The 11451-nt window shown below is 40.0% G+C and overlaps 2 protein-coding genes across 2 annotated transcripts in view; one reads left to right on the forward strand and one right to left on the reverse strand.

The window, feature by feature from the left end:
* Nucleotides 1-453: 453 nt before the first annotated feature.
* On the forward strand, nucleotides 454-2231 carry LOC306829624 (uncharacterized protein). Its single transcript, XM_079352736.1, has 4 exons — nucleotides 454-763; nucleotides 1592-1721; nucleotides 1804-1878; nucleotides 1965-2231. The coding sequence occupies exons 1-4, from the start codon at nucleotides 709-711 to the stop codon at nucleotides 2056-2058; spliced, it is 354 nt and encodes a 117-aa protein (XP_079208862.1). The 5' UTR covers nucleotides 454-708; the 3' UTR covers nucleotides 2059-2231.
* A 1904-nt stretch (nucleotides 2232-4135) lies between these two features.
* ppm1f (protein phosphatase, Mg2+/Mn2+ dependent, 1F) overlaps nucleotides 4136-11451 on the reverse strand; it is a 13165-nt gene continuing 5849 nt past the window's right edge. The window contains 2 exon segments of the mRNA XM_079349433.1: nucleotides 4136-7230; nucleotides 7901-7994. Coding sequence (XP_079205559.1) covers nucleotides 6836-7230; nucleotides 7901-7994 — 489 coding nt within the window. The 3' untranslated portion in view covers nucleotides 4136-6835.

Below are 11451 nucleotides of genomic sequence, written 5' to 3' on the forward strand. Positions count from 1 at the left end.
ATATATATATATATATATATATATATATATATAGCCGTGATGGTATGCATGTATATATATGGTATATATATATATATTCTGTGTTTTATGAAGGATCTATGTTCTCTGAAAAAAGAAATCAAGGAAAGTAGTTTTACTTCCTTAATGAAAAGTTTTAACTGGTCCCAGTCGTTCAACGAAGTCGATGCAAAGACCTAATAGACAAATGAATGTCTACAACTTTTTTTTACCTCCACTTTTAATACGTCATTCATTTAACTAAAACATAAAAAGATGGTTCATACAGAAAGTTTAACAAGAACACATGAAGGAAAATGTTTGATGTTTAAATGTTGGAGCGAAAACGCTTAAATTGATATTTGTAAGATTAAATAAGATTACACTTTAGATAATTCCCTTTATGTTCACAATATATCACAGATCTCTTCTGAATTGAACCTGGAGCTGCAACTTAAAAAAACCCCAAACAACCAAGGAGTGTGAGTGACTCTGGGAAATGGGATGTTTGAGAGAAAAGGAAAGGAGCACAGACTAAACTGGAAAGTGAAAGTGTGTGTGGTGTTGCAAAACAAGTCCTGCACGTTTGTGTGGGCGTCCTTTGTGTATAAATAAAGAGCCGGTCTTACATTGAACACCATCAGAGTCCAGACTGAACACTGAAACACAGAGGATCCAGATCCAGATCCAAACCCTTCTACAGAAACAACCATGAATCCAGCTGTTGTCACCTTTCTCACCTGCCTGCTCGTCCTCTGCGTCCGAGGTGAGAAAACGTCTTTAAATGAACTTATCATTTTTATATGATCTTAATAAGATAATATTACTGAATAATGTGAGAGAGCTTAGTTTAATTCTGCTGGCTCATCTGTCTTGGAGCTGTGTGACTTTTTTTTAATGGGGGGGGTGCTGTACTTTTTTTATATATGCTGCATCTTGCAATTTTTATTTTGCTTCAACTTTGCGATACAATTAAATAGCAATACAGAGGTGTCTTTTATTTAAGTTATAAGTCACTTGAACAGAAATGTAGTTTACGACACAAACATTTATCTAAAGCTCTGAGCTTACATGTATGCAGTAACAGCCTTAAACAATTTAAGAAACACATACATTTAATGTATTTAAGCACACACATGTTCCAGTTTATTCATATTTTCAAATAATATTTTACACATTTTACCACAACCAAAGTAAAAAAAGGATTTTTTTTTGTTTGCACAAAAGTTAATGTAAAATAATTTTAGTGGAAAAAAACAACAGCAAATTAAACACACACACTACACATAACGAGTATGTAATTAGTTTATGAAACCACAATAACCCTTTCCATTTAACATTATCCATGTTATAAATTAATGATACATCATAGTTTCCCTGCTCTGTTCATCCTCCATCAATTGTCGCCATGGTAACCATTTGTCTATGATTGTCTTAGTTTTAAAATTTCTCCAGTGCATGAATTCCTCTATCTGTCCATCTAATTTACATGTCATCTTGCTGCTGATAAATGTTGATCCTGCTGTTTTCTGACTGATTTTTAAAGATGACCACATGTTGATAATGAGCATCTTTGTGTTGTTTCTTCACACAGGCCAATCAGACAGCAGATCTGAATCATGCAAGTGCTCAAACGGTTTCATTGGCAGGATCATCCCCAAGCACATCAGGGCCGGGCCGTTCATATATGAGCCCAGTGTCTTCTGTAGTCGCAGAGAGATCACGTGAGTAAACTAAATTCAGCAACTTTCTTTATTCTGGATTGTTCTGCCTGTTTTTCTAACCAGACTCTGTTTTCTCTCTCAGGCTCATCACCACTGCAAACAAGGAGAAATGTGTGAACCCAGAGTCACCGCTAGGAAAACTCATTCTGAAAAACAAGTAAGATGAGCTGACTGCTGTAAACTAAGAAAGTACTGCTGTGACCCGTCTCTGCTTTTTACTAACACTGTCTAATGTTGATTCAGTCAGAAGATGAAGGCAGCTGTGAGGGCGACGCCAGCCGCCGGTCAGACCAACACCATGACCTCCTCGAGTCTGAAGACCACGTCCAAGCTGTGAAAGTCTGAGGACCAATCAGAAGAAGAGAAACACAGATTTATTTATACGAGTTCATCACCACTGTATTTGTGCTGTTAATTTAATACATGTATAAAAGTTCTCAATGTCAAGTTCTCCGTTCTCACTTTGTGTATGAAGTAAACTATCTGTAAATACTTTTTGATATGAAATTAAAAAAAATAATAACTGAGCTTGGTGTTGTATTTCCCATCTTGTATGTAAATATGACTCAAACTAAAATTTAAAAAATGAGCTTTCAAGAAGATAACAGAAATGTAAAGACAGATAAATAATAAATGTATTTCTTAATACAGCCGAGCTAACGTGGTGTTATGATATCTTTATCAAAAGATGTATATGCTCATTTATTGATCTGTTTTTATACAATTAGTCAAGTTGATTGAACAAGAAGCAATGCATCACTTTGATTTTATCAGGTTTATTTTGGGGCCTTTATACAGAGATAGGACAGTGGATAGAGTCAGAAACTGTGGAGAGAGAGAGAAAGAGAGGGGGTGGGGGGGTAATGACTTTCAGGAAAGGAGCCACTTGTCAGATTTGAACCCAGGCCGGGAGGACTTTAGCCCCCATACATAGGACATGCACAAACCACCATAGGCTACTGTTACCCATTGACTTTGACTTTTTAACAGTGTTTCTCTAAATCCAAATCTCCATTCATCATCTTTTCATGGACTTTGAAGTGTATTCCCAGCAAAGGTGAGCACATTTTACTGTTCATCCGTTAACAAAGACGTTAACTACAACATCAGGTCATCAGCTAATTCCATTCATAATGAACTGAAGATAAATTATAGTTCAGTGTTTTTAGAGAACAACACATAATCAGTCTAAGTGTTTTCTTTTTTTCAACATGTACACAACTGCTGTTCTCGTGCTATTCGTGGCTAAAACACTATGTGTTTTGTGTTTCTGACCATGTAAACAAGTTCCAACCAACACAGTGGCCACAATCTACCCCTCTGTCAGACCCCCAGCAAACAAACAAGTCATCATGTCTTCAATTACTATAGTAAATACCATCTCACTGTGAGACACTCTGAAGAAGGCGAGAGACATTCGCCGAAACTGTCAGCCAACAAAAGCAAAGAGCAACATCCATTCTGATATTATATGTCTGGAAAAAAGAAACAAAAATGCCTATAAACAAACAAAGAAACAACAAAAGTCTTTTCGTTTCATTTTTTTTACTTGTATATAGGCCCAATACTGTTGTCAAATGTTAGCTCGCTATAACTTGTTTGCCCTTGTTTCAGTGGAACTATGCAAAACAAACATGCTGCCATTTAAAAGTTAACTTTAAACCCTTCCAGTATGTTAGGGGAAAACAGCAGAGAGAAACCTTACATGTGGTTCAGGGTCATTTCCCTTCAGTATGCAGATTATGATAGATAACACAATCATTGCCCCTTCCCTCGACGGAAGAGGATTAGGGCCACTGAAAAAAAGAATTCTGACTTTAATCTCACAATTCAGACTATTTCTGTCATACATATAAATAGAAATAAATATTCTATGTAAATATTCTATTTATACGTCCTACCACCTCTGATTTTCCTGCTTTTCAGACTGTACAGTGTGTGCACCACAGCTGGACAAGTAGCCACTCTTTCAGATCCTGCTCTCTTGTTTTTTGTCTGTGTATATAATCCCTGTGTCCTCCTTCATGTTGTTTTTTTATTTGTGTTCCTTCCTGTCGGCTCTTCTCACCATTCTTCTCTGAATATCTTGGGTCTTTGAACGTTGACGGCCTCTTTCATTTTTACCTTTTTCTCATGGGTTTGTTTACTTCTATCCTGCCTTGTGTGAGCCTGCATTTGTTGGTGCTTTTTTGCGTCTGGTTCTGTGACTTAAATGTGACACAGGAAACTTAATTATTGAGATAGTAATTTGTGAACGCTTTCATGCTCAGAAACTGAAGCTTCTATTGATGATCACTTTGAGGAACAATTACTTCACATCTACTATATAAAAATCTTTAAAGTCCCTTATTATGCTAAATACACTTCAGCATGTTTTTCAGTCAAGAACAATTAAAAAGGCTGCAGTCAGCTGGTTTCAAACCAATCAGCTCATTTTATTTCAGAAAAGTGTTAAAACGTACAACTTATTCAAATGAATGTTAAATGATTTTATAAAACAGCACACTGCAGTACAGATGAAATCTTGATATCGTTATAAAGGCATGGTCAAGAAATGTTAGTAACAATACAAAAAGTCAGAAATACTGTAAAACATGTTCCACATTAATCTTCCCTCCACTCAACATATGAAGCTTATTGAGCCTCATCGTTACAACACTGACTGCTCTGAATCATTCTGTCCTTTTGTTCCTCCCGGTGAAAACCCAAAACAGAAGAGATCCAGAGTCTTTAGACAGAGGCAGGTTTTACCGGTTTGAGTTAAATACTTTAATAGTTATACTGCTCGGCATTACAAATCCACTGCTTTCAGTTCTGAAAGTGCACACCAGCCTACAAGAACTGAAAGCAGTCCCTTTGTAATGCCAACGCTTTCAGTTCTTTAAGGCCGGTGTGCACTTTTAAAACTGTACATTTTCCACACTGAACACTCAAAGCTCCCTCTGCAGCACAGAGAGGCCTCAGATTCATTCTGGTCTTTCAGAAGCTGGACTCCTGTTTTTATATATGTTTTTTGGGGGGTCTAGATGACTCCTTTGTTCAAAAGTAGAAACAAGAAACTTTTTAAAGCCACCACACTCCATCAGCAGAAACTGTAAAGACGCGGGAGCCGTTTGCTACGACAGAGTATGAGGGCCACGTTCACGTTTTCATTTGAGATGAAGAAATTAGGAAATTCATAAATGGATTTCGATAAGGCTGCGGTTAAATCATTCTCATTCTTAAAGGAGTCCTGATGCTCATCACACTGTGATGCTGCTGTGCTAAAAGACTGTGCAGACTCATATCTGAATACATAAAGCAACAACACAACTAATCTGATATTATGAGACCTTGTTTTGAAGCAGGTCAATCCCAGGAGAGTTCATACTCTCTCTGTGTTACAGACACGAGGACGCAGCTTCACAAGATGCTCCACGCTGCTCATTTTCTTGCAGACAGCTGCTGCTCTCTGATAGAACTACAGACTTAAATATCAAGTTTCTTCTCTTACCACTTTATTCTTTCACATCTCTGTTTGTTCTTGTTAAATTAAATTAAATCTCTGTTGTTGTTTTTTCACCATAATGTGGCCCTGATACTCCTTCCTGGTCTACTGCTGCTCAGAGGAGTTCTTTTATTGGGTTTTAGTAAATGGAGTCTGGTGGCTTCAATGAAATTGTTTCTGGTTTAAAAAAAGAAAATAAAAAAAAGCATCTCATTCATAAAAGAAAAAGTCTTTGCATGAAGCGACAAAAGGAGAGTCATTCAGAACTTTGATCACAGTCACCTGGAGCCCAAAAACAAGAGACAAGTTAAAGAATCAAAGAAGGGAGAACGTGTAGACGGGCTGTATGATGGATGTAATAATACTGATATGTTTAGAGAACATGGTGAGACCTACAGCTTGATAATAAATAACACAGAGCATAAACACAGGATGAAGTAACAGACTCGTCTGAACACTTTGTTTCAGAGTTGATGAAAGTAAAAAAAAAACCTGAAAGCCTGCGATGATTTCATGAACCTGTTGATTAAGTTTGATCTAAACCTACTCCCTAGTTACTGATAATCCCCTCAGCTGATACCTGTTTCAATTATTAGCCGGAAAAAACCCTTTACATAAACATTGTTTGAGTTTTGTGTTTAGATTTCATAAAACAAGTGCAAAAAAAAATGAAATAAAAATAAAAATCGACCCACAGTTAAAACTGAAAAGTCCCAAGCAGCCGGTTCTTTTCTGGCTAAGGGGAACATGTATGGGTCGCGTTGTGATAATAGCAGAGTGAATTTTGATACGATAATCAAACAATGTCTTTTCCTGTTTTGATAACATGGCAACAACAAAAAAAGACCTGGGTATTTTGGATTTTCAAGCTGAAGATTAGAAAGGGTCACTGAACACATCACAGTGATGAAAGTAATGTTCCCCCTAAAATGAAACAGTCATGGTTACAAATCCAGAAGAAGCACTGACTCTGCTCTCTGTCTTCTCATTCAGGACGTGAGATGGACGTCACTGTTTGTGTATTGATGAGAAGTTCACTGTCAATAACAGTCTGCAGGTCGTGACCTTTACAAAACAGAGGGACCAGGTGCCCCTGCTGTCGACAACACAATGTGTGCATTTGAATTAGATGCAAAAATAAAAAAAGGGGGACTTAATCAAAGGTTTTTTTGCCGACTGGTGAATCTAAGTGTAATGTGTGTCACAGAGGGCGGAGAGAGAGAGGAGCGACTTCAGCAGCACGTTTGTACAGAGCTGTCGACATGTTTCTCAGATCTTAAGAGGACAACCGCTGTGAGATAATCAGCACATCTTATTTCTTAGTTTGATACCACTGTTGCTCACTTCCTTCACTTGATCGCCCACTCTCTCTCACTTTTGTCACTTTGGTGCTTTTTAGTAATATGGAACATAACAATAAGGGATACTGCATCATTTAAAACACGTGGTATGGAAAAAGAATCAAAGATTTTGAGGTTAGTTTTGGGGCATGAACCCACTGAAGACCTTTTTTAAATGGATGCTGTTTGTGTGTGTGCAGGCTGTTTAACATCACCTCAACACATAATACTGGAAGAAATTAATCAGTAGCTTGGCACAATGGCGTTTGTGCTGCAGACCTCTTCCTTCACTGCTGTGGTGCATCCTGGGAGGTGGAGACCTGCGTAGCTTGAGTTGTTCCCGCAGTGGCACTTTGAGCGAACAGCTGGAGCGGCGGGCGCAGGAACACCACCATCACTGTGATGTTATCACTCGAACCGGCCGCCTTAGCGTGACCTACCAACCGCCGAGCCACCCTCAGTCCAACGGCGTCATCGGACTGATCGGGCGGAGCGTCTTCCCCGCCCTCCTCAGGGTCAACGGGCTGCTGGAGAGCATCCAGGACCAGCTGTGGGACCTCGGAGGGGCACACCGCATCAAAGAAGCCGTCACAGGCCAGCAGCAGGTAGTCCTCGTCCCCGTGGAGCCGGGACGTGGAGCTGTCCGCGTCCCCCGAGACGTAAGGCTTCTGGTCAAAGTCACCTGGGGGAGAATTTATAGCACAAACTAAACAATCAAGGCAGCTACCCTTCTAATTGTTTGAATACAAATAAAAGCATAAAATCTAATCTAATCCTAATCTAATTACTGGCTTTGAGATTAATTGCATTTCAGGTAGCCTCACTCTCACTCTGCACAGGTCGATTTCACTTCCACAATTTACCCATGACTTACCAGTTAAAGCTAATCAAAGCTGCTCTCTTGAATGAGTTTCCCTTCCATGCACTTCAGTATTTAAAACAAAATAAATAAACAGCGACATGTTTCTGTTGAACGGGACAGTTTGGATGTACGTCCCAACAGGAAGGGGGACAGACTGAGGATGATAGTCCTCTGGTGACACTGAACACTTCACTTTTCCACTGTTCTCGTCAGTGGTTAATTCCTTTTTCTGTGGTTAAGTCAACGTTGTAACCTTTGACATACTGAAGTTGAAAATGAAAACAGGATTGTGTTGCAACAGGAAGTAAAGTACCCTGAGCTTAATACGCTACACAAATCTGTAATATAAGAACAAGACAAGCAAAATGATGGAATTTCAAACATGTGATTAACTTCGAAAGTTTAATGGATGATGGCAGTTTTGAAAATGTCAGTGTTCAGTGATGAAGACAATTAAGAGCTATGTTTGTGTTGGCTCTATTTAACTTACCTATAGCTCTGGAAACAGCGTACGTGCCGTTAACACGCCAGCAGCCCATAAAGGTGACACAGCCACCGAGGTCCTCGATCCGCTGCTTCTCATCCTGGATCAATGACCACAGAAGAAGAAAAACACGTCAGACGACAAACTCAACACATCTCATTTGAACTGATACAGACAGAATAATGCTGATAAGCAAAATACTCCAAAAAACCTTTAATAGTTCTATGATTACTCAAATCTATCATTGATGAAAATATTGACTTCTACATAACTATATACACTCAACAAAAATATAAACGCAACACTTTTGTTTTTGCTCCCATTTGTCATGAGATGGACTCAAAGATCTAAAATTCATTCCAGATACACAATATTACCATTTCTCTCAAACATTGTTCATAAATCTGTCTAAATGTGTGATAGTGAGCACTTTTGCTTTGCTGAGACAATCCATCCCACCTCACAGGTGTGCCACATCAAGATGCTCATCAGACACCATGATTAGTGCATAGGTGTACCTTAGACTGTCCACAATAAAAGGCCACCCTGAAATGTGCAGTTTTTGCTTTATTGAGGGTCTGGGGACTCAGAACCAGTCAGTATCTGGTGTGACCACCATTTGCCTCATGCAGTGCAACACATCTTCTTCGCATAGAGTTTATCAGATTGTCAATTGTGGCCTGTGGAATGTTGGTCCACTCCTCTTCAATGGCTGTGCGAAGTTGCTGGATATTAGTGGGAACTGGTACGCGCTGTCGTATACGCCGGTCAAGCACATCCCAAACATGCTCAATGGGTGACATGTCCGGTGAGTATGCTGGCCATGCAAGAACTGGGACATTTTCAGCTTCCAAGAATTGTGTACAGATCCTTGCAACATGGGGCCGTGCATTATCTTGCTGAAACATGAGGTGATGTTCATGGATGTATGGCACAACAATGGGCCTCAGGATCTCATCACGGTATCTCTGTGCATTCAAAATGCCATCAATAAAATGCACCTGTGTTCTTCGTCCATAACAGATGCCTGCCCATACCATAACCCCACCACCACCATGGGCCACTCGATCCACAACATTGACATCAGCAAAGCGCTCACCCACACGACGCCACACACGCTGTCTGCCATCTGCCCTGAACAATGTAAACCGAGATTCATCCGTGAAGAGAACACCTCTCCAACGTGCCAGACGCCATCGAATGTGAGCATTTGCCCACTCAAGTCTGTTACGGCGACGATCTGGAGTCAGGTTAAGACCCCGATGAGGACGACGAGCATGCAGTTGAGCTTCCCTGAGACGGTTTCTGACAGTTTGTGCAGAAATTCTTTGGTTATGCAAACCAATTGTTTCAGCAGCTGTCTGAGTAGCTGGTCTCAGACGATCTTGGAGGTGAACCTGCTGGATGTGGAGGTCCTGGGCTGGTGTGGTTACACGTGGTCTGCGGTTGTGAGGCCGGTTGGATGTACTGCCATATTCTCTGAAACGCCTTTGGAGACGGCTTATGGTGGAGAAATGAACATTCAATGCCCGAGCAACAGATCTGGTTGACATTCCTGCTGTCAGCATGCCAATTGCACGCTCCCTCAATGCTTGCGCCATCTGTGGCATTTTGCTGTGAGACAAAACTGCACATTTCAGAGTGGCCTTTTATTGTGGACAGTCTAAGGTACACCTGTGCACTAATCATGGTGTCTGATGAGCATCTTGATGTGGCACACCTGTGAGGTGGGATGGATTGTCTCAGCAAAGCAAAAGTGCTCACTATCACACATTTAGACAGATTTATGAACAATGTTTGAGAGAAATGGTAATATTGTGTATCTGGAATGAATTTTAGATCTTTGAGTCCATCTCATGACAAATGGGAGCAAAAACAAAAGTGTTGCGTTTATATTTTTGTTGAGTATATATATATATATATATATATATATATATATATATATATAGTTATATATACAGTGCCTTGCGAAAGTATTCGGCCCCCTTGAACTTTTCGACCTTTTGCCACATTTCAGGCTTCAAACATAAAGATTTAAAACTGTAATTTTTTTGTGAAGAATCAACAACAAGTGGGACACAATCATGAAGTGGAACGAAAGTTATTGGATATTTCAAACATTTTTAACAAATAAAAAACTGAAAAATTGGGCATGCAAAATTATTCAGCCCCCTTAAGTTAATACTTTGTAGCGCCACCTTTTGCTGCGATTACTGCTGTAAGTTGCTTGGGGTATGTCTCTATCAGTTTTGCACATTGAGAGACTGGAATATTTGCCCATTCCTCCTTGCAAAGCAGCTCGAGCTCAGTGACGTTGGATGGACAGCGTTTGTGAACAGCAGTTTTCAGTTGTTTCCACAGATTCTTGATATGATTCAGGTCTGGACTTTGACTTGGCCATTCTAACATCTGGATATGTTTATTTGTGAACCACTCCATTGTAGATTTTGCCTTATGTTTTGGATCATTGTCTTGTTGGAAGACAAATCTCCGTCCCAGTCTCAGGTCTTTTGCAGACTATCAGGTTTTCTTCCAGAATGGTCCTCTATTTGGCTCCATCCATCTTCCCATCAATTTTAACCAGCTTCCCTGACCCTGCTGAAGAAAAGCAGGCCCAAACCATGATGCTGCCACCACCATGTTTGACAGTGGGGATGGTGTGTTCATGGTGATGAGCTGTGTTGCGTTTACGCCAAACATTTTTGGTTTCGTCTGACCAGAGTACCTTCTTCCACGTTTGGTGTGTGTCCCAGGTGGCTTGTGGCAAACTTTAAACAACACTTTTTATGGATATCTTTAAGAAATGGCTTTCTTCTTGCCACTCTTCCATAAAGGCCAGAGTTGTGCAGTATATGGCTGATTGTTGTCCTGTGGACAGAGTCTCCCACCGCAGCTGTACATTTCTGCTGTTCATCCAGAGTGATCATGGGCCTCTTGGCAGCATCTCTGATCAGTTTTCTCCTTGTATGAGCTGAAAGTTTAGAGGGACAGCCGGGTCTTTGTAGATTTGCAGTGGTGTGATGCTCCTTCCCTTTCAATATTATCACTTGCACAGTGCTCCTTGGGATGTTTAAAGCTTGGGAAATCTTTTTGTATCCAAATCCGGCTTTAAACTTCTCCACAACAGTATCTCAGACCTGCCTGGTGTGTTCCTTGTTCTTCATGATGCTCTCTGCGCTTTAAACTGACCTCTGAGACTATCACAGAGCAGGTGCATTTATACAGAGACTTGATTACACACAGGTGGATTCTATTTATCATCATTAGTCATTTAGGTCAACATTGGATCATTCAGAGATCCTCACTGAACTTTTGGAGAGAGTTTGCTGCACTGAAAGTTAAGGGGGCTGAATAATTTTGCACGCCCAATTTTCAGTTCTTTATTTGTTAATACAGTTTGAAATATCCAATAAATTTCGTTCCACTTCATGATTGTGTCCCACTTGTTGTTGATTCTTCACAAAAAATTACAGTTTTATATCTTTATGTTTGATGCCTGAAATGTGGCAAAAGGTCGAAAAGTTCAAGGGGGCCGAATACTTTCGCAAGGCACTGTA

The sequence above is a fragment of the Symphodus melops genome (genome assembly GCF_947650265.1).
Source record: "Symphodus melops genome assembly, chromosome: 1".
Classification (NCBI taxonomy): domain Eukaryota; kingdom Metazoa; phylum Chordata; class Actinopteri; order Labriformes; family Labridae; genus Symphodus; species Symphodus melops.